The 23,560-nt window shown below is 38.9% G+C and overlaps 1 protein-coding gene across 3 annotated transcripts in view; it reads left to right on the top strand.

Moving 5' to 3' along the window:
- CDH9 (cadherin 9) overlaps nucleotides 1-23,149 on the top strand; it is a 124,331-nt gene extending 101,182 nt beyond the window's left edge. For all 3 annotated transcript variants that reach the window (XM_070749085.1, XM_070749086.1, XM_070749087.1), the window contains 3 exons: nucleotides 15,723-15,840; nucleotides 15,938-16,189; nucleotides 22,659-23,149. In XM_070749085.1, coding sequence (XP_070605186.1) covers nucleotides 15,723-15,840; nucleotides 15,938-16,189; nucleotides 22,659-23,149 — 861 coding nt within the window. The remainder of the gene's footprint in view (nucleotides 1-15,722; nucleotides 15,841-15,937; nucleotides 16,190-22,658) is intronic.
- Nucleotides 23,150-23,560: the final 411 nt, after the last annotated feature.

Below are 23,560 nucleotides of genomic sequence, written 5' to 3'. Positions count from 1 at the left end.
GTCATGGGGTACCAATAAGCAATCAGGAAACAATCAATATTAATATAAATCAAAAGGATACAAGCAACAAGTTACAGTCATACAGTCATACAGTCAGGGAAGAATGGGTGATAGGAACGATGAGAAGAGTAATAGTAATAGTAATGCAGCCTTAGTGAATAATTTGACAGTGGTGAGAGTGTTATTTGTTTAGCAGAGTGATGGCGTTTGGGGAAAAACTGTTCTGGTGTCTAGCTGCCTTGCTGTTCAATGCTCTATAGTGTCATTTTGAGGTTAAGAGTTTAAACAATTTATGTCCAAGGATGTGAGGGGTCAGTAAATTTTTTCACTGCCCCTTTAAAAAAAATCTTGCTCCTCAATGGAAGGCAGGTTGGCAGTAATTGTTTTTTCTGCAGTTCTGATTATCCTCTGAAGTCTGTGTCTATCTTGTTGGGTTTCAGAAATGAGCCAGACAATTATAGAGATGCAGATGACGGACTCAATATTTCCTCTGTAGTAGAATGAAATATAATATAATGTCATTGTATCTGGAATGCATTCTACCTGGAGCTACCTTCAAAAAGTTTGAGCTAGTCCAAATTACAATAGTTTGGCTGTTGGAAAATACTTGCTGACAGAAACACATTACACATGTGTTTTAGTCCTTTGATTGGCTTTCTATTCGCTTCCAAGTACAATTTAAATGACAGTTTTGATTTTTAAAGTCCTAGAACCTAGATGATTTCAATATGAGGTATTCCAGGACAATCTTCTTCAATCCATCTCAGTATACCTGACATACAGTAGATGTCCTAGAAGAACCTGTTTGGGGCCCCTCAGTTATGTAGCTAGCAGGTTCTTCTAGGTAATTCTTTTTTTTTTTTCAAAATTAATTGTATGTTGTTAATGTTATATCATAAATATTTAATGTGCTGAATAATGTATTGGATCTAAGCTGTGAAAAAAATTGACTGCCGTGAGTATCCAAATAAAGAAAAATTAAATTCTATTTTACATGGCACAATAATGCTAACTAATTACAGTGAACTACAATGTCTAATCTGAAAAATCTTTACTTCTATGAATCTTATATTAGTTCATGTGCTATATGTTCAGTGTTCAGTCCAGCCTTTTCCAGCCACTGATAGGATTTTCAATGTCAGCCAATGTTGACATCCCATGCAGGATCTCGCATTGTCATGACACTTCCTCTACTTCCTCAGGCATTTTTCAGCCACTCCTCATTTGAAATCATCTTACCAAGATATTCCAGATGCTCTGGGTTTCATCTAGGATGGTGGCATTGATACTCACAAGATCCTCCCACCTTCTTTCTGGCTGATGTACAATTTCTGAGTATTAGACTTGGGGTTGATATTCTGTACATTGTGAGGAACTTCAGAATTTTCACATCAGTAGCTTCCATGTTCTCCTTTGGCCAATTCACTATACTGACAGGGAATCTGATGATTGGCAGTGCATAAATGTTAATGACATGAAACTTGTTCCCGCTGAGCTGACTCTTTAGGATATGCTTATTTTTTGTTGGTACTTGAATGTTGCTAACTTCCTGCCCTTCTCATCATGGTTCCAAGTGAGATATCAAGATATTTGGGATTTCTTGGTATTTGAGGGATACTTACAAATTTTGGGATACCGTGGTATTTGAAGATGGTCTATATGTCTGCTGTGTGGCCCCCTGGTAGTTCCACCCTATTGGTCTTAACTATTCTCTATTGATGAATATCTGACCACACTTCTCTGGTCCAAATGACTTTCCAATATGTGCATGTGTGTGCATGTGTGTGTGTGTCCACATACACACATACATATACACACACAAGCTATTTATGTTTGTTGAAGTCACACACTCCGTTGGCCTGTGTAACAAGATCACTATGCTGGATTTCATATTTCATCACCAGTCGGGCGCTTCCCAAGCATCTAGGACTGTGTGATGTAGCGGCGAATTATGTTTGCCGATCCCAGTAAAGCGGCCTTTTGCAATTGACAGATGGAGATTTTGTCAATTCCAATGGTTTTCAAATGTCCGCTGAGATCCTTTGGCACTGCGCCCAGCGTGCCAAGTACCACTGGGACCACTTTCACTGGCATATGCCAGAATCATTGCAGCTCGATTTTTAGATCTTCGTATTTCACTAATTTCTCTAACTGCTTCTCATCAATTCTGCTGTGCCCTGGGATTGCGATGTTGATGATCCATACTTTCTTTTTCTCACAATCAGGGTGTCTTGTGTGTTACGCTTGTATGGTGTGCCGCCAGTATTAGTCCTTCTGTCTGCTTTTTGAGTGTTCCACTTGTAAGCCATGACCAGGTCTTTTCTTTATCCACTTTGCCTTCAATCTTCTCCAAGAACTGGCCATGCAATGCTTTGTTCCGCCAACTGTCCATATGACATTGAGTTACAGTTTTTCTATACTGGTCCTTGGTTTGCTTCACCTTGAGAAGCTTCCTATTGTTGACCTCCATCAATGCTGACTCTTTGCTCTCCTTCACATAGTCAGCTAGTGGATGCTTCTCTTCTTCCACTGTCTGCTTTACTTGCAAAAGTCCTCTGCTGCCTATTTTCCTTGGTAAATACAGCCTGTCAATGTCACTGCAAGGGTGTAGTGCATGATGGATTATCATCAATTTTCTAGTTTTCCTGTCCAAGTTGTCCAGCTCTGCTTGAGTCCAGTTCACTATGCCAGCTGTGTATCTAATGACAGGTATGGCCCAAGTATTTATAGCCTTGATAGTGTTGCCATCATTCAGTTTGCTCTGCGGAATTTTTCTGGTCCTCTGGATGTACTCTTTGCTGATCACAATTTTCACATGACCATGCTTGATATTATCCAGTTGCAAGATGCCCAAGTATCTGTAGGCTTCTGGCTGGTGGCAGTTGATGGTTTGACCATTTGGCATTTCAATGCCCTCACTTTCAGTGATTTTCCCCTTTTTCAGTGCCACTGTGGCACATTTATGCAGGCCAAACTCCATGCTGATGTCATTGCTGAAGATTCGCACAGTGTTGGTTAGTGATGTATCACAGTCACTAACCAACATCATCATCATCATCATCATCATCATCATCATCATTATTATTATTATTATTTAGACTTACATGCTGCCCTTCTCAGGGTGGCTCACATGCTTACATAGAAGCCTGAAAAAAGACATGTGTGCTGAATAGCACATTGTGTTCTTCAACTTCCAAAAGATTTCTAAATCATTTTCAAAGCATGTACAGCCTTTAAAATTGCATTCCTAGGGAAAAGAGAAAGACATGATTAAAGCTTCCTTTAATTTTACATTTCTCTGCATGTGTACTCAAAAGTTCAATTGGCCTCCCCCAAAAAGATTTTTAAATAAAAAATAAGATCTTAATTGCTTTTTTTTAAAATCACACTTTTATTACCACTTTTTCATGCAAATTGACATTCAGGAATCAATCATGGATCTGTATGGACCATGCCTTTTCCTACCATTGTTTATGAGATACAAGCCCCGGGAAATGGACAAAATTTCATTTAAAGATGTTGTAAAACAAATCAATGATATCATTAATACTTGTGTAGTTAATTTTTTTCCCTTTTATCATATTAAGCATTGTGATTTGACTTCTATGTTGAACTGCCTCTATGAGGGTCAGCCAGTGATGGGCTACCAAAATTTTTACTACCACACTGTGGTAGGCTTATGCATTTTGTTTCAACATCTTTCAGTGCAAATTGGGTGTTCTGGGGTGGAGCTCCAAATTTTGTTACCGGAACTGCATTCCTGACCGTTCCTGTGGGAGCCCATCACTGGAGTCAGCAATGTGTTTGGGGACAGAGTTTATGCTTTCTGCACAGAGGTAGTTGCACCAAGTCACTAAGAATGCTTTGCAACAGGGAAATATATATATATATTTTAAGGGCATTACATATGGAGCAGAAAATCAATAGCTAGTTCAGGGTAGATAGGAAGAATTATATGCTTGGCTGATTACTAATGCACACTTACATACAAACAAATGCCCTTTTTTAGAGTAGGGCTGTCAGTTGGCTAAAGGATTGTTTAGTTATTTAGCTTGCCTCTGATTAATTAATTGATTTTGCACAGGTAAAATTTATGTTCAGGCAACTTCAATGAAGTTGCTCCACTAAGAATTCTGAAGGAGATAAACAGGACTTTGCATTCCTCAACTGCGTTTTCAATAGCTTCCTCCATATGATGTGACTTGACTTAACTCTCCAGCTTCTTAGCTCACTTGAGATCAGGCTGACTGAAGTGACTTGAAAGCTTCCCCCTTAGTCAGAGTTTAGATATTATTTAGAGCTTGGCTCTATTTACAGCCAACACAATGCAACTCAACTTAGAGTATAGAATATAAGCATTGAGTCGTAACAGATTTTTATGTTTTCTGATGTTATTCACAGTTTACCATATATTTTTTTTTAGAAAAATACAGGAACCATTATTTGGAGGAAAAGAGTTGTGATTTACTTATTTCTGATAGACAACATAATGCAACTGTGCAGCATACACAATCATATCTTTTGTGTTGTGATGTCAAGAGACATAAACCATCATTTTAATGTTATTGTGGCTTCTAACATGAAACCTTTCATTTTCTGTCAGTATTCAAAATACTGGAATGTAAAGCTTTCCTAGTTCTTATTGAAGATAAAGACAACATTTACCCAAAAGGCAACTAAATACAGAAATCGATGATGTAACTGTCTTGTGTAAAGGCAATTACACAAAGTCCCTTTTTTCCTAACTTATGTAGAGATGGATTTTATAACATAGTATTCCTACTACACTTTGTCTTTTTATATTACTTACACTGATATTACTTTTATTGCGAACTTTAACCTGCCCTTCCTCCTTCTTAGATTGCTTCCTTATCAAGGCTTTACCAAGAGGTGAGGGGAAAAAAATAATCTTTGGATTGGTCAAATGATCTTTGAATCATACTAAACCATAGTTGTCCACCCCACGACACAGTAGAAGCAGCATATTTGCCTAGGAGGCGGAATAACCACTCGGACACCAGAGCTGGGTTATAATGGATCACTTTTTATTGATTATGATAAAGACCTGCAGAGGTCACCAAGTGGGCGGAATTCCTTGCCAGAAACATACTTGGGCATCTATGGGCGAAGCTCCTTGCCAAGTACAGTAGTGTGAAGCTAATACTCACCTTCACCCAACTTTAGCCACACCCCAGTCATGTGGCAGGGCTCACGAGCCATGACCCAGAACTAGAGGTTGTGTATAACCATAGGGCCCAATACCCTGACCCAGTACTGGAAATGATGTATGTGACCCCCAGGGGCAGCACCCCCCCCCAACCAAGTCCCCTGATCAGATCGAAACTTGGGTTTCTGGTGCGGGGCTCTCCATCATCTTCCCAAAAAGATGCCCATAGGAGAACACACAGTTGCACCTGGCACCCCCTTTTCTGCCCATTTCTGCTAACCCCTTGACCATAGGGGAATTAAGAATTTATTGGCCTTTTACTATTTACACTTGTAACACCCCGTAACCAAATCCACTCCTGCCTTTCCAGTGTGGAGTAGGCGAAAAAAACAGCCGTGACATAAGGTATCCCAGCTGCAAAAAATTCCTACTCGGCCCCCATGTGAGCGACCCTTTCCTAGCACACTGGACATAGCGGAGAGTGGGTGGGTGTCCGACTTGAGGGGCGATGCAAAAGGGAAAAAGGACAGGCATGTCGGCATGATACCCCTTAAATAGGTCTCTTAGTACCGCCCCCACCCCCTTGCTTACAAGGGACCCCGTAGAAGTAACTGGGAGGTGCCCAAGTAGCTGTAAATTATTCCCATCGCCCCTCACTTGAATAACTGGTGTCCTGTTTATCCAGCCCCTTTGGCAAATGTCGGCCAGCTGCTAAGGCATGCCGGCCTTTCAACTGTGAGTACAATGTCCCATCTCCGCCCCGAGTCTACGGAGAGGGGCGGCATACAAATCTAAATAATAAATAAATAAATAAATAAATAAATAAATAAATAAATAAATAAATAAATAAATAAATAAATAAATAAATAATAAATCCTCTTATACAAAAGAGTTCAGAAACTTTCACTCCATCTCAAATCTAAACTTTGGGGGGGGGGTTTTCAATTCAATATGTTGTATTTCTTTCAAAACATATTTTCCATTATTTGGAAGAGTTTTTCTTGTAAAACGTCCAGATTCCATTCACATGTCGGTTATTAATATCTTTTGATTTATGGTAATGGTCTTGTCTTTATATACCTGTAAGGCCTATGGGCTTGCAGCTTACTATGCACTTTATACCTTTTTTGCTTTTTATTTCAATTTGTTAAAAATAAAACCTACACAAAGTGACACAAGTGGGAAAGGTTCTTCTATAAGGATACTATAAAAATTATTGTTAGGATGGTGGTATTTATAGAATCAGTTCCCTTTAATGTGTATTTTATATATTATTATTATTATTATTATTATTATTATTATTATTATTATTATTATTATTATTATTATTTAGATTTGTATTGTCATGATAATCCAGTTCCAATTCAATTGTTAAGGCACTTATGAAAAAATCAGGAGACTGTGAGTTGTAATCCTGATTTAGGCATCAAAGCCACCTTGGTGACTTTGCACCAGTCACTCTCTCTCAACCCAACTCACTAGATGGGTTTGTTGTAGGAAAAATAGGAGGAAGAAGGCATGTTTATTGTATTCATTGCCTGACTTATTTCTAAAAATCTTAAAGGCAGGAATAAAACATTTAAAAAGCTATCAATAAAAAAATTTCAAGGTCATTTCAACAAAACATGAAAGAATTGACATTTGGTAACAGGGATCTATTTTTTTTTTAAACCAAATTGATAAAACATAACTTCTAGGACAATTCCTTCTTACATTCTCTGGAACTATAGGTGATGTTATTACTAGTCTCCCTCATTCACTTACTTATCTTTCCTTTGTGAGTATCTACAAATTGGTAAATCGTCAATTTGATATATGTATGGAAGAACTTTTCTCATACAGTGCTTCAGGAAAGGTTGTAAAGCTTTGTCTTGACAGAAGAATTAACATTGTTGACAGTTTTAAACTCCTATCTGGCTTATTGTGCCTGCAGATGTCAACCTAGGCTGAATTAATGCAGTAACAACAATTCTGAAAAGCAAAACCACCAATTTAAAGCAAAAATAATCTTTCACAACATGGTTCTTCTGTGAACAATGGAAGTACTTTATAGTATATTCAAAATTTGGAGTGCTTGCTGCCATATCTTTATTCATAGTCTTTCCATAACTCTATTAAGTGGGAGGATGAATGGGAATTTTCCTCCATCAGAAGATCTAAACATAAAAATGGTCTTACTATAAGCAGAAAGGGACAGTGCTTTTATATGGTAAATTATATAAAGATTGAGAAGGTAAAATAGTATTAATACCTCAAAATGACTGTTATTCAGAAACAAATAATTTTGACTGATGATATATCATGTTTTCTAGTACTTATGGTTACAAAAAGCTAGCATTAAAGTTTTCCAAGCAAATGGAAAAAGTCTGAATAAGGTATACTACATTCCAGTGGTTTTTGTAACAAACAAGCAATGGTACTAAAATACTGTAATAACATGTATGCAGTGACATAATATCACTATTATGTATTAGTGCCAGGATACTCATATTGTTATTTATCCACTTTGGTTCAACCCCCTCCCTTCATAATTGCTGTTTGTATGTATAGTTTGAGATTATGCATTGGAGACAAATTCCTTATCTGTCTGATCACATTTGGCTAATAAATAATTCTGTTCTGTTCTGTTGTTCTATTCTAATAATTTAGATAGGCTATAATGTCTTAGCAAAGGGGTTTCCATGACAGTTTATTAGATCTTAGGACATTTCTTGTGTAGCTTCTTGTGTAACTAGAAGATTCAATTTTGTGGCAAACTAGGAATATTGTGGAGTGCAAGGGGTATGTGAGAAGTGCAGCATGGGTTGGGAGCAGGGGTGGGCTACTGCCTGGATGGGGGGGGCACAGTTGGGTAGTAAAAATGGAGTTCAACCCCAGAGCATCCAATTTGCACTGAAAGATGTTGAAAGAAAATGCAGGGCATCCTGCCTAAGCCACGCACACGGTGTGGTAGTAAAAATTTTGGTAGCTCTTCAGTGGTTGGGAGGGTGCAAGGAGTACATGAAAGGAGAGAGTCCAAGAGCTTCACAACAGACACGGTGCAGGTCAGGGAATATGTGCAAGAGTTTGCACAAGAGGAACAGTAGAGGTCTGTGAAGGTGGACGTGGGTGCAAGGGAGATGTGCAAGAGGCAGATTTTGTGTTAGCCACGATCAAATAAATAGATCAGTGAACAAATCTAACCAGAGTTCTCAAGACACTGAAGGAGCAAATGAGTATCTCAAAATATAGCATAGACACATTGTAGTAACACCTAGCTCTTGTGAGAAATCTGTAATGCATATTATTTATTCATTCATTCATTCATTCATTCATTCATTCATTCATTTGACTTATATGCCACCCCTCTCCGTGGACTTGGGGCGGCTTGCAACATTTCAATAAAAAATACAATATATAAAACACTTCTAATCCAATTAATAGAAATAATTAATTTAAAAATTATCTTAAAAAGCTAAACATTTAAAAAATCAAACATTCACATGCCTACTACCACATTCTACACATTCACTGGGCATATATTATCTTGAAGAACATATATATGACTACTAAGATCAGCAGCAACTTAATGGCACATAATCACTCAATCAATGAAGGATTGTATCTTTGCCCCAAATATTGTTTTTATTACAAACTATAGCAAACACTTTTTAAAGAAGAAATAATAGTAAGTATTACTTATATATTATATAGTTACCTTATACAGTGATCTCTCGATTTTCGCGGCTTCAAACTTTGCGAAACGCTATACCACGGTTTTTAAAAAAATATTAATTAAAAAATACTCCAAGGTTTTTTTTCCTATACCACGGTTATTTTGACCGCCCTCTTTTGCAGTACTGTATATAAAGTCCTCAATGGAAGGCAGACTGGCAGCAATTGTTTTTTCTGCAGTTCTGGCTCAGAAAATAATTTAAAAAAAAACCTATACCAGGACAGCTAGAAATCTCTCAACAAGAAGAAAATACAGTAATTAAAATGGGGATTGAAAGCATGTAAAGACGCCGGTGCAGTTTAGAGGCTGCGCTCCAATGGACTTACTTTCCCCTCGGTGCCAAGGGGCTCCAAGGAGAAGGCGTGAGCCGTCGCGACCACTCCTACCTTCGGGCAAGGCGGGAGCAGCCTGGGCTCCGGGACGTCGTGAGGGCGGCACAGTGGCCATTCCGTTTGGCAAGAAGCGCGAGGGAGCGAAGGAGAAAGGCAGGCGGCAGGCTGGGCATGAGGGTCCGGCTGGCTGGAAGGGAGCCTCCCCCTGACCCTCCTCCTTCTTCTTCTCCACTACCACCACAGCAGCAGCAGCCTGGGCCTGGGCCGGGCCGAGAGGCGGAGGCTCTCGGGAGAGCCCCCCCAAAGTTTTGCAGAGCAGCTGTTGCGCTGGCGGCAATGTGGCTGCTCCTGGGCTCGGCGGGTGAGTGGGAGCTGGACGAAGGGGAGCAGAGGCGGGCGAGGACAGTTGCCCGCTCCAGCGGAGAAGAGGCATGAGCTTAAGGGGTGAGCCAAGGGGTAGATGCTGGGGGAAGGGAAGCCTTAGGGCAGCGGGACGCGGGACTGCCTCCCGCCGCCTCTTCTCCTTCCCGCCCCCTTCTCGCTTTGTGTGCGTGTGTGTGTGCGCGTGGGGAAAAGTTGCTTAGCCGTCCTTAACAGCAGGTTGGACAGAAGGGAGTGGGCAGCGGGCGAGCGGCGAACGGCGGGCGGGTGCCTACGGGGAATGGGGTGGATCAGGCGGGCGGGCGGTAGCGGCGAGGGCGCCAGAGGCGCTGGGGGGGGGCAGCCAAAAATGGTGTTTTTACTTCCACGCCGCTATATCGCGGAAAATCGATTTTCACGGGAGGTCTTGGAACGTAACCCCCGCAAAAATCGAAGGATCACTGTATATATTATATAAGAGTAAATAATATTCAGAAATATCATTGACCCTATTTCCTTGTTCATTGAACATTTGGCCTATTTTTATAGGCTTATACCATTGTGTTCTCTGCCAGGTATCTTTATTAAAATGTGACAGAATACTGCAATTATTAGTATAGTTATGGCATAATTATTATATTATAATTTGTATCGTACAGCAACAAGCTTTTCTTCTAAACTCTATATTTTTTTCAGGATGGTGGCATAGGTAGTTATTTACTTTTTTTTTTTTCTTCATTATAAGTTTGGGTTTCAACAATTTCTCCAACCTGGTATGTTCAAGATATTTTATATGACTATTGCAATCAGCCTCAGCTAACTGTCATATGTTGGCCAGGAAAAAATGAAATTGGAGTTTCACATATTTGAGAGTACCAGTTTGGGCCAATATCCCGAATATGAGATTTATGTCACATACAGCAAAGGAGAAAAGCATTGAATGAAAAAAACAATCTATTGCAACTTTTTGTAGGAATAGATTTTCAAAATCTGCCAAAATAGACTGTACAACAACACAAACAAAAGACACTGAATGGAAACTGCTAGCCTGAATCTCTATTCAAACTGTAGAAAAGAATCACTTCTTTTTGAAAAATGAATACAAAAGCCATGTCCGTGAGTGTATTATAAAAGAAAAATCCAAACAAACAAGAAAAGAATCATTTTACATTTGGAAATATTTTTAACAATCTCCATATCAACATTTTACAGAGCAAAAGCAAAGCAACAGCAAACACTGTAAAACCAACATGAGCCAAAATTATGTAAGATTAAGATGTTGGGCTGATAGCAGGACAACTCAGATTCAGGTTTACCCTTCAACGACACAAGCTTTCTTGATGACTCTGTCTAGTCATACTTTCTTAGCTGAATATGTTTCATAGGATTGTTATTAGGAAAAGAAAATGCAATACCCCCTTCAGCTTCTAAAGAAAAGCCATGAAAATGTGCATACAGTCATGCACACATGCATTTCTATCTGTCTAATATTGGTTCAAGGAGGATACTGTATATGTTGGAAGCCTTTCTATAAGGAGATTCAATATGAGGGGAGAAATAGATTGGTAATCTCAATGACTGTCCTCTTTTAAAAAGAGCTTACTTCAAGAATGCCCTCCACCCTTTTTTGGCCTTCAGTAGAAACCTTTGGATATTAAATGGTTTGAGTTAGATATGCTTCAAATACTGCCTTGTTATGTTTATGGCTTTTTGTTTTATTAGGCTTGTAGTTTTTATATTACTGCTCTTCTGCATGTCCTGTTGTCCCCAATTCGGGTCTGACAATGGTGCCGAGGCCTATGAAGGACACCAGACACAAGGTGAAGGTTTTGTTTCCTTTTATTGAAGTGCTCCAAAATGAAGGAGTCCTGTCCAAAATGCCAGGAACCCAGAACAAAGGATTAAGAAAGTTTTATACATTTTCACTAAACCAGAAAGTGGTTTAAGGGGGATATATGAGAAATATCATCTAATAAACATTTTAGTAATGATCTAACCATTATTCTATTAATCTATTGCTCTCCAGTCACATTGTTCCTAGGTTTTAGCTAATGAATGCTTCTGGAGTTATTTAATACACATTCTATTTGCTCCAGGCCATCTGTATTCCTAACTTGTAGCTAAAGTCTGCAAGATGATTAACTCTTTGTTACTTTTATCAGCTTTCTAACCACCCAGAATTTTTACAAGCATTTTCTCTGTGAATAAGTACTCCTTGTTCTTGCCAAACAGACTCCACAGTTACAGGTTTCCTGGTTTCCTTTCAAGTATGCCATAACCTTGTTTTGTTTTAGCCCTTCTATAGTTTGAGAGATTTTGTATACTACTTATAGACTTTGGAGTAGCATAATTTACAGAACCTACAAACAAATAACCAGAGAAATTGCATTGAAAACAAATTTCAGTAGATTTGCATTGAAGCCTAAGAATTTTAGGGAAACTACGGGCCAAAACAGTTGCAGATGTTTTGTTTTGTTGTTTTTTTTAATTCAAAACCATTGTGCCATAATTCAGACAGATTATTGATTATCACAATCTGAGGTGGGGTAAGGTTTAGGGTTATTCCCTGCTTCTAGGGACTTAGATTTTTAGAATCAACTTTGTTCCCATCCTGAATTTTTAGTCATTCTGAAGTGTATCAACTGGCTGATTAGGTGCTGAGATGAAGCAAAACCTAGCAAACTTACATATTTCATTGTGCATTTCATTTGTAAAGCATTGCTTGCCACTTTTTCAATCTTACTCTTTGTGGTTCAGTGTTGGTGCCTTTTCAGTGAAAGGCAAAATGGACTTGATTTGTCTGCCAGTAGAAATCTTCAACTGTGGATCATTTTCACAGTGCCCTCTCCAACTCCAGCTGAGCATTTTGTTTCATCTCAAGGACTTCAACCGAGACTTGAAATGTGTTTGACGGTGGGGAAGCACATGTGGAGTGGCTATAATTGTCACATAAAACACTCAAAATGACTGGAGACTTCAGAAGGTCACTCCTACGCTTGCCAAACCGAACACTGAGAATTCTTCAGCGTACTGTAACTTACTAAGATGCAGCTAGGAGTAAGCCATTTTCTATGCATTTCTAGGATAATGCCTAGTATAAAACATGAAGCAATGTGCAGATTGTGCAGACAATATACCTGAGCTGTATACATTATTAGAGTAGCAGGCTATGTTTATTAAGGGAAGCAGAAGGTAAGGATTTGCAAGGCAAAAAAAATATTGCAAAGGCAAGTTTCTAAGCTTAAGGACCAGAAATATCATTTAGATAGGCTGGATTTAGGAAGCACTTCCTTTTCATCACTCATGCTTTAAATTGCCTGTGGTCTTTCCTTGAAAGCACTATTTTTTTTTGTAAGATTATTTAAAGAAATCATAAGAAATGTTACCAAAGAACAGCATAATCTCATTTTTATCATTTAAACAGTGTTCAGGCTGATCCGGCTTTAAAGGCAACCTAAGAAATCCAGTGGGGAAATATTTTGGCTATAGCTTGCAATTGTCTTTCCATTGGACAATACCTTGTTGCTGAGCTCTTCTACATTTTTCTTCCAGGAAAGTAATTCCCAACTATTTTACTTCCTCTGGGTATATTCCTGGACATATATATTTGTATGTGTTTGTGTTTGTGCTTGTGCTCATGTAACACACACATACAAAATACAATTAAACTTAATTAAACTTTATGTATTAAATTTAAACATATGTGTATATATGTTTGTCTACACATACAAAAACATAAAGTATCAAAATACGTGTACATGGAAAAAAATACTTTTTTATTCCATTATGCTTTTCTCATGCTGTTTAGAATTATTCTTACAATGACTGCTATACTTTCACTGTGGCTAAAGCCCTTACCTTCTGAATAATAGATTGCTGGTTCAAAACCTGGTACAATTTATTTTCAATACTAATTTTCTTTCTTTGAGCTTTCTATTTTCTTTCTTTGAGCTTTATCTGCAAGGTATCGGTATAATTGGCAATATACCCAGTGGCATACCAGTCATGAAGGAGTTTGAGGGTGTGGGGCAGGAAGATCCTTTAAAAAAAGGAGAGTAAAAATAGTAATCAAAAAATCTGCCAGCCTTATAATCAGCAACATTCTATTTATAAGGCAAGTGTTGCAAGCATTATGTTATTGCAGAATTGGTAAGAGGCAGATTTACAAGGAAAGAGAAAGCATTGTAAACACAGAGTCAGTTGAAGAGACATCATTTTCTCTACAGAGTAGCCAATGAACTGCTGACATGTATTATCTGAAATGCACTTGAGGCAACATAAAATGGAAATGTGTACTTTAGAACAAAAAAACCAAATCCTGGGGTCATTTTAAGAGAGAGTAGAGGATTAATAGAAGGCACTGTTATTGGATTCTGTCCTCCAGAAATAGTTGCCTTCCCATTCTGCCGGTAGGGACAATGTGGAAAAAGAGACCCAAGGGTCCTTTCCTTCTGGAATAAATGAGACAGTTGATGCTCTCATCCAATATTTGGACAAAGCAATGGGCTAATTTAGAGTCATTAATCTGAGATACAGTACAGACCAGTGGTGGGTTACTACCAGTTTGGACTGGTTCACACAAGCTGGTGGCACAAATTTTGTCCCATTCGCTGAACCGGTAGTGATGGCCAGCTTACCACACTCCTGAACTGATTCCCCGTTCGCCACTGCTTGAAAGCAACTGGCAATGAGCCCTCTGTACATGTGCAAATGCTTCTGCACATGTATAGAGGTTCAGTACCCGGATATGACACATGAACCTCCGAACCAGTAGGGAAGGGAAGGTAAAGACAAAAAAATATTCCTTGTGGATAAGAGTCAATCCATCTTTATCACCAGTAGCATTGTGGATGGAGCACTAATTGATTTAGTATTCTATACCAACCAGTTAGCTACTTTCCAGAAAGAATCTTTCCATAGTTCAGCTCATAGCCCATTTGATTTATTTTAATGTTAAGCATAGGACTGGCTTTGGGTGGAGGGGAAGTTTGACAATTTCAAGTTGGGGGATATTTGGGGAAGAGAAGGTTGATTTTTTTTTTTAAGTAGGAAAACAACTAAACAGTTATACGGAACTAGTTGAGTTGATTTCACTTTGCTCTGAGTTGACAACTGCATTAATCATCAGTTTGAATTGGTATGAAAGATGGCGCTGGTTTTTATTTGAAAGACATAACTGGCTGGATCCAGGCTGCCAGTTTACCCTGCAATTCCCCTCTCCACTTAACATTAGCATATTAGGTCATTGCTCTTCCTCTGCCTTAAGTTCGTGCTGCTGCAGATTTTAGATATCTTTAGTAGAATGCTTTCCTAAGAAAATCTTTTTTTTAATTTTTGACTCTTTGGAGCACTAAAGATTCTGGTATTTTTCTCCCAATCCTTTAATATCCTTGCTTGCATATTCTTAATTCTTTTTCCCACCTGCAGCTGCTGCTAGTTTTAAAGTTGGCTTAAGTGGTGGCAATGGTTTCCAGCTCCTATTGTTAATATTTTTTCCTACAGTTTTCCTGTCATTGTTTTATAATTTTGCATTATAGATGTTTCATCCATCTGCAAACCATTCACCCAGATAATGCTCGATTATTATATATGGAACATACAATAATTAAGAAAAGGTAGAAAATGGCTTTTAAAAAAAAAGAAAAAATAAACATCTGTCATAAATATCCTGCACACTTCAAAATATTTTGGGCAATTTGCTATAGTTCACATATAGGATGCTAGCTTAATGCTAGGTTTCCTTGTTGCCCCACTTGAACTATGAGTATGGCTTATTATATAACAAAACATCCATGTGCGTACACATTCTGGAACTTTGGTAATGCTAAAATTGGGCATTTGTTATTTTTTATTATTTTTTTAATCTTATTAGTTTTCAGCAACCCACAGTAGTTATTTGGCCCTTTGCTTGAAAGCCATTATGTTTGAGCGACAGATGGATAACCACAAGAAACAGTTGCTTACAGCAGTGAGGATATTGTGCTAAAGCTCCTTTATTCGTAGATCTAGCTAAACTCAGTAAAACCATAGTAAAAGTTAATCCATGTGGTTCTTTCTAAACTGCTACAGGTATTTATCTAAACAGATTATGCTCCAAAGCAAAAGATGTAACATTTATGTGCCTGACAACATAATTATTTCCTTGCAGCTGATACAAACTGTTAGCGCTGTGGATAAAGATGAACCACCACGTGGACACAAATTTTTTTTTGAACTGGCACCAGAATACACAGCCCATCCAAACTTCTCTATTGTGGATAACAAAGGTGGGCTTTAATTATTGGTTCTCTATGTCATATTTTGAGTCCTTTGCTAACAATGTTTTAAATATCATTTTCCGTGTTTTTGGTTCTTCTGGTGCAGATAATACGGCAGGCGTTGTAACAAGACGGAATGGATATAGCCGTAGTAAAATGAGCACCTATCTCCTGCCAGTAATAATATTTGACAATGACTACCCCATCCAGAGTAGTACAGGCACACTGAGCATCAGAGTGTGTGCCTGTGACAGCAGGGGAAATATGAAGTCTTGTAACGCTGAAGCTTTGCTCCTTCCGGCAGGCCTTAGCACAGGTGCACTCATTGCCATTCTGCTCTGCATCATTATTCTGCTGAGTAAGTGGACCATTTCTTTTTCCCTTCTTTGTGCCTGGAAACTGTTTCAAGGAAACTACATTATCAGAAGAATCTGTTATCTGTTTAATCTAGGCTTTCACAAGTGATATTATTATTATTATTATTATTATTATTATTATTATTATTAATAATAATAATAATTAGATTTGTATGCCGCCCCTCTCCTGACAGCAGAGATGGGTTTTTAGGAGTTTGCGGAAGGCAAGGAGGGGCGGAGCAGTTCTGATCTCCGGAGGGAGTTGATTCCAGAGGGTCGGGGCTGCCACAGAGAAGGCTCTTCCCCTGGGCCCCACCAGACAACATTGTTTTGCTGACGGGACCCAGAGAAGGTCAACTCTGTGGGACCTAATCGGTCACTGGGATTCGTGTGGCAGAAGGCAGTCCCGGAGATATTCTGGTCCGATGCCATGAAGGGCTTTATAGGTCATAACCAACACTTTGAATTGTGACCGGAAACTGATCGGCAACCAATGCAGACTGCGGAGTATTGGTGTGACATGGGCATATCTGGGAAAGCCCATGATTGCTCTTGCAGCTGCATTCTGCACAATCTGAAGTTTCCGAACACTCTTCAAAGGTAGCCCCATGTAGATGCTAGAGAACTCTCAGTATTGTAAAGCCAAGGAAGTAGCAAATCCAAAGACTGAAAAAATGATGGACTACCATATATCGCCAATGGGCTGTTCTTACTGTAGCTTGTTCACTTAGTTATTTAAAGTATGGTTTTAAAATGGAATATTTCTAAAGATAGTTCTGATATGAATGATGGCATGACTCATATTTTTTTTTATATTCAATAGTAATGTAATACATCTTATTTCTGAGAGAATATCTTAAAAGAAACATTTAGAGATTCTGTTAGTTACTTAATGTGTAAACAATTTTGCTCATTAGTACTGCATGTTCTGAGGTCCCTGGTAGGTGGAAACTGCTGGTGATAGCAATAAATTGCTAATTGCTAGGGATTAAATTTGATATTTTTAAAAAGTTTTTTAAAATTTAGTTATTTAGATTTATCACACACACCATTGCTCTAGGGGTTCAAGGTGACTTATAAATAAGCTGTTTATCACCCTGGTGATATTTATATTACTAAAATCAAAACTCCACCATTATTCTTATTGAAAAATACACATTCACTTACTTCTTAAAATAATCACCTACCATGTTTCCCTGAAACAAAGACCTATCCTGAAAATAAGCCCTAAGTTGATTTTTTACACATGTGCACAATATAAGCCCTATCCCCTCAAACAAGCCCAAATTAAGATCCTGTCCATTCCAGGGTACACTCAGTGGGGTGAAGTGCATGGGTAAAAATTAAGCTGGGGGTGGGGGAGTGGAGCTGCCATACTACTTAACCTTTGCACAGTTGTAGCCTGGCTTCACAAATCCTGACACCTGCTTTGCTGGCCTACCACTTCTTCTTCTGCAGTCAGCAAAGCTTCCCTAAAGGCCTCTACTGCAAATAACAGAACTCCTGATAAATCCAGACCTCTGTTATTGGCTGCAGAGGCCTTCAGGAAAGCCCTCTGACAGCAAAAGTCCTCTGACAGCAAAAAACAGGATGGGGGTAACATGTGCAAATGAGGTGAGTCAGTGGCAGACATCCCCCTCAAATACCTGGTACCTTTTTGATGATATTGATAGTTTTGTGTATTGGGTGGAAAGAAATGAGACACGTGGTGGCTCAGTGGTTTAATGATGCTGGAGATGATTTCAGCTTTGGCAGTTCGAACCCAGGCATTGCGTGGCAGGATAGGCTCCTGTCAATTCCGTCAGCTTTTGTCCACCTAACAGATTTAAAGTACAGTGGTACCTCTACTTACGAAGTTAATTCATTCCCTGACCAGGTTAGAAAAGTTTGTAAGAAGAAGCAATTTGTCCCATAGGAATCAATGTTAAATCAAATAATGCATGCAATTAGGGAAACCACAGGGAGGGTGGAGGCCCTGTTTCTTCCCAGGAGATTCCTAGAGAGGCCCCTTAGAGGCTTCTCCCTGCCTTTCCCAGCCCCTTTCCCTCCCAAGAGATTCCTAAAGAGGCCCCACAGAGGCTTCTCCCTGCCTTTTCCGGTTACAGTTTTGGAGGCTCAGGTTTGTAGGTGGAAAATGGTTCCTGAGAAGAACCAAAAAAGTTCGTAAGTAGAGGCGTTCGTGGGTAGAGGTGCCACTGTAGGTTCTATGTAATTAGGGAGATAGGTAATAATTCAGTAGGGAGAGGAAGTGGTGCTCTGTGCAGGCAATCAGATTCCTGATGGTTCTGAATTTTTCTGGTTGCAGTGCCCTCTTGTGAGGCAGCTCTGGAAAGGGAGGGGGCCTTGATGGAAGAGGCCGATCATCTTTCTTTCTGTGGGAAGCATTCAAACCAGTGGTGGGTTGCTGCTGGTTCAGACCAGTTCACCAGAAACAGTGGTGGAAATTTGCCCGCACTTGCTGAACCAGCAGTGATGGCTAGATGGCCAGGCCCTCGAAACTGTCCTCACTGCTCCTTGAAAGTGGCTGGCAACCCCCCCCCCCCTCTGTGCATGTGCAAAGGCTTCTGCGCATGTGCCGAGGGTCATTTTTCCGACATGACATAGGCACGCACATGATCGACACAATGTGAACCGGTAGGGAAGATAAGCAAAACCCAGCCCTGACGCAAACATGTCCTATCACAGGTCTGATCCCTTGGCCAGCCAGATTACTATTGTGTAGTGATGGGCAAACCCAACAGTGTTCGGGTTCGGCCAGTTCAGCCGAATTTTACGCAAAATTCTGCTGAACCCGAAAAAGGACATCGCAGCGGCGCTGCAAGCAAAGGGCGGTCCTTTTACGTAAAAATAAACATATTTATTTTTATGTGAAAGGACCGCCCTTTGCTTGCAGCGCTGCTGCGGTGTCCTTTTTCCTAAAAATAACAATGTTTATTTTTACGTGAAGACCACCCTTTGAAGGAGCTGGGGAATCTCTCCCACGAAGAGATTCCGGGGGCAGAGCTTTGCCATCACTGGCAGGTTGTTAAGGACGCAAAGGTGATCACTTCCTGGATTCCATGGAATCCAGGAAGTGATCACCTTGGCGTCATTAGCAACCTGCCAGTGACGGCAAAGCTCCGAACGCCAAACACAACCCCAAACTTTGCCCGAACTTTGGAAAAATTTCAGGTTCATGTTCGGCATACCGAACACCGCAAAATTCGGTACGGACCCGAATTGTGCGGGTTCAGTTCACCCATCAATACCATTGTGCCATAGCATTGTGGTATCCTGGTTAGTGTAATGATATGCACTAATAATGAAGATGATGGAAAGACCTAACAACAACCAATTATATTTCAAAAGCTGTCAGATTACATTTATGGAGATCATACAAAAGTTCACAAAGCATTCAAATAGTAATGCGATAGCATGTTGTTGTTTTTTAAAACCAAGATGTTAAAACCTGTTCTTTAAATAAAGTGTCAATCTTTAAGTGTGACACTTGATGTTATTTCTCCTTATAACAACAATGAAAAATACTAGAGGAAGCTGACTATGGAAACTGAAGAGCTGCTGTGAACCCTCTCTGTAGATAAGGCAGAAAAAGAATCCTGCTATTATTCCAACAAGCATTGTGAGGGTTTTTCCCCCCTCTCTGAAATCAGTGCTGCATTCAAACATTCTGAACAGAATAGACCATATCCGATAAGCCACCTGCATGTATTAGTCAATTTATTTCTGCAACATTTTAAATGGTTCTTGGTACAATGAAAGCTTTCTTTGAAGCATTTGGTATCCATGGATACGGAATATACAAAAGGGCTTTTAAGAATGTGGCACCTAGTGCTATTGTATAAATACACAAAGGTGGGGCCATAATCATGGATGACCTGACAACTAGTGTTTCCAGGACACTCCTTTTGCCCTAAAGGAAAAGGTTATGAAGGAAATTGCTAGGAAGATTGGGAGAAAGAAGGAAATTAAGAAGATTCAGACAAGGAATGTGCTTGAAGAAAGGGGAGGGGACTACTTTGGGAGTTTGATTCATAAAAAAATTGATAAAAAGCAAATCTAGGCCAAAGTTTATATATTGATTTGGGGGAAATGGAAAACAGGTTGCAAGGGAACATAAACCCAAATAAAACAGATTTTTTAATACACATAAAGCAGACAAATCTTATTTTGTGTAGAATGGAAGTTATAGACAGCCTATAATAGTTGACAAAACATTGAATGGAAAAAGGAATATATTGAGTCCATTTTGATGTGGATTATTTTCATAATTTTATAGTAAAGCAAGGATTTCAAAAGCAGTGTTCCTTTTTATCCAGATAAGAGATAATGAGACCTTGAAAAAGAATTCATTTCCACCATTTTACACATTTATATAATATATATAAAAACACTCCAAAAGAGTCCCTCAAAGAGAATCACATAACAAAAATGCATGTAAACAACATATTTTATTAATGATAGCTACGGTAATTCTGTTCTGTATTTACCAATTAACTTGTATACATAAAACTTCAACTAACAGAACTATATATAATATATAAGAAAATTGGAGAAACAATCAAGTCTATGTCTTTCTTTTAAAAAGAGGGGAATATGGATTGGAGATGTGTAGTTCACCTGATTAAAGTGAGATTATGCCATTTAATTTAGAAAAGGAGGAAAATTCAATTAATCAATTTATAGGTGTAATGGAGAAAATATATAACCTTTTAAAAAGTTATCTATGCCTTAAAATGCTTGTATTGCTTTTCTTTAAATTAATTTAATTTGCTGACTTGGCCTTATCTCATTTCTGAATTGCCCTACTCATCCCATGGTAGTACTTATGGTAGTACTTATGACATTTCCCCAGAATTTCAAATATGCCTTCAGAAACCAAATGTTTGCCTGTCTTTAGCATCTGGGATATGGCACTGGACCAGAGTACCTCCTTAACCACCTGCTACCGCATGAATCCCAACGACCGATAAGGTCCCATAGAGTTGGCCTTCTCCGCGTCCCGTCGACTAAACAATGTTGTTTGGTGGGCCCCAGGGGAAGAGCCTTCTCTGTGGTGGCCCCGGCCCTCTGGAATTAATTCCCCCCAGAGATTAGAACTGCCCCCACCCTCCTTGTCTTTCGTAAGCTACTCAAGACCCACCTATACTGCCAGGCATGGGGGAACTGAAACACCTTCCCCAGGCTTTTATACTTTATGTTTGGTATGTATGTGTTGTTTGGTTTTAAATGATACGGTTTTATATGTCTTTTTCTCTTTTAATATTAGATTTGTTCCACTGTAGCATTGTTTTATTATTGTTGTGAGCCTCCCCGAGTCTTCGGAGAGGGGTGGCATACAAATCTAAATAATAATAATAATAATAATAATAATAATAATAATAATAATAATTATTATTATTATTATTATTATTATTATTATTATTATATACCGATATATGAATCTTGTTCACTATTCATGTCTGATCAGTGTCAGACTGAAACAAAATCTTATGCACATATTAAGATGTATAACTCCTCCCATTAAAATTGAAATCTGGTTTAAAAATTAAAGTTCTTGCTCCTGTGGATACATCATAACATACACGAGAACCTCCTTCGCACTGGACTAAAATATACAGTGCATTCAAAAAGTATTCAGATTCCCTTCACTTTTGTCAATTTTATTCTGCTGCAGCTTGATTCTACAGTTGTTGAAATTCATTTTTTCTCTCATTAGTCTACAATCAGTACCCCATAATGATAAAGTGAAAACAGAATTTTAGAAATCAGGCTGCAGCATAACAAATTTGACAAAATGAAGGGAATCTGAACACTTTCTGAATGTACTATAAATATATTCTGGTTAGATTAATAATTTTAACCAACACATTCATATGTTTGTTTTGTTTGTTTGTTTATTAATTATTTGGATTTCTATGCCGCCCTTCCCCAGGGGACTCAATTTACAGCATAAAAAATACAAAATTGACAAATGCTTTGCAGATATCAAGATACAATACATACTGCTATCCAAAAAGTACGTCTTTTTCTAAGGTCAATGGACTTTCTGGTCTCTCTTCGAAGACGCTTTGCCTCTCATCCAAGAAGCTTCCTCAACTCTGACTAAATGAGAAATAAAAGGATCCACCTCCGAGTCAGAGTTGAAGAAGCCTCCAGGATGAGAAGCGAAACGTCCCCAAAGGAAACACCAGAAGAAAGTCCAGTTGCCTCTCGAAAAATACACTATATGGCCATTATATCCCCAGACAATATATAAAGAATAATTCCTGTGCTTCATTCTATATTGTTAAAGAAGCTGTTTTCAATGAGCTTTTCTTTTTAACTCCCTTCATTTAATTAAGAGTGTAATATTTATCTTAATCTTACATTTTGCAATTAATGAATGTTAAAGGTTTTTAGCTTTGCTAGTGTTGTTCCTAATTCACCATTCAGAGCTCATTGCCCATCTGTATTGTTACTGTTGTCTTCCAGTTTTGGTTGTGCTGTTTGCTGCAATGAAACACCAGAGGAAAAAAGAGCCCTTGATCATTTCAAAAGATGATGTCCGAGACAACGTTGTCACCTATAATGATGAAGGAGGTGGGGAGGAAGATACCCAAGCCTTTGATATTGGCACGCTAAGGAACCCTGAAGCCAGAGAGGAAAGCAAAATGAGAAGAGATGTGATTCCAGAAACTATTTTCCAGATAAGGAGGACAGCATCTTTGTGGGAAAACATTGATATTCAAGATTTTATCCATCGAAGACTAAAGGAACATGACTTGGATCCAACTGCACCCCCTTATGACTCTTTAGCAACATATGCCTATGAAGGGAATGATTCTAAAGCAAATTCACTTAGTTCTTTGGAGTCACTTACCAATGATGGTGGAAATCAAGACTATGACTATTTGAGTGACTGGGGGCCACGATTTAAAAAATTAGCAGATATGTATGGTGGAGATGAGAGTGACCAGGACTAACTGCCTCCTTCAAGATGTCTGATGCAGCTTCAGCATTTCTGTGCAAGAGCAGGGATCTCCTCCCCTCCCCTTGTCTCCCCTGAGCCCCATCCTCTCTCTTCTCCTTTTTTTACTCAGTGAGGAGGCTGGGCAGTGGCCTTGTGCAGACAACTCCATGATATGCACATGGAATATTCCTTATAACTATAGAGACCAAGTAGGGGAAGATGTTTTACGTGGAAGGGGCACCTCATTGATGTTGGAGATTCTTGGAACATGGCCTGAATTTTATTTTTATTTTTTCTTGTGAATGGGTCCTTGCTGATGAGATCAATGCCTCTGTAATTAGATTAAAGTGGCCTATATTCTCTTACTTGGAAAAAAACAAACAAAAACAAAACATAAGTGTATGTTTTAGTAAAAGTTTGCTTA

The sequence above is a fragment of the Erythrolamprus reginae genome, chromosome 3, assembly GCF_031021105.1.
Source record: "Erythrolamprus reginae isolate rEryReg1 chromosome 3, rEryReg1.hap1, whole genome shotgun sequence".
NCBI classification, from domain to species: Eukaryota; Metazoa; Chordata; class Lepidosauria; order Squamata; family Dipsadidae; genus Erythrolamprus; species Erythrolamprus reginae.
The sequence above is the reverse complement of the archived record's forward strand: the minus strand, read 5'-3'. Positions and strand labels throughout refer to the sequence as shown.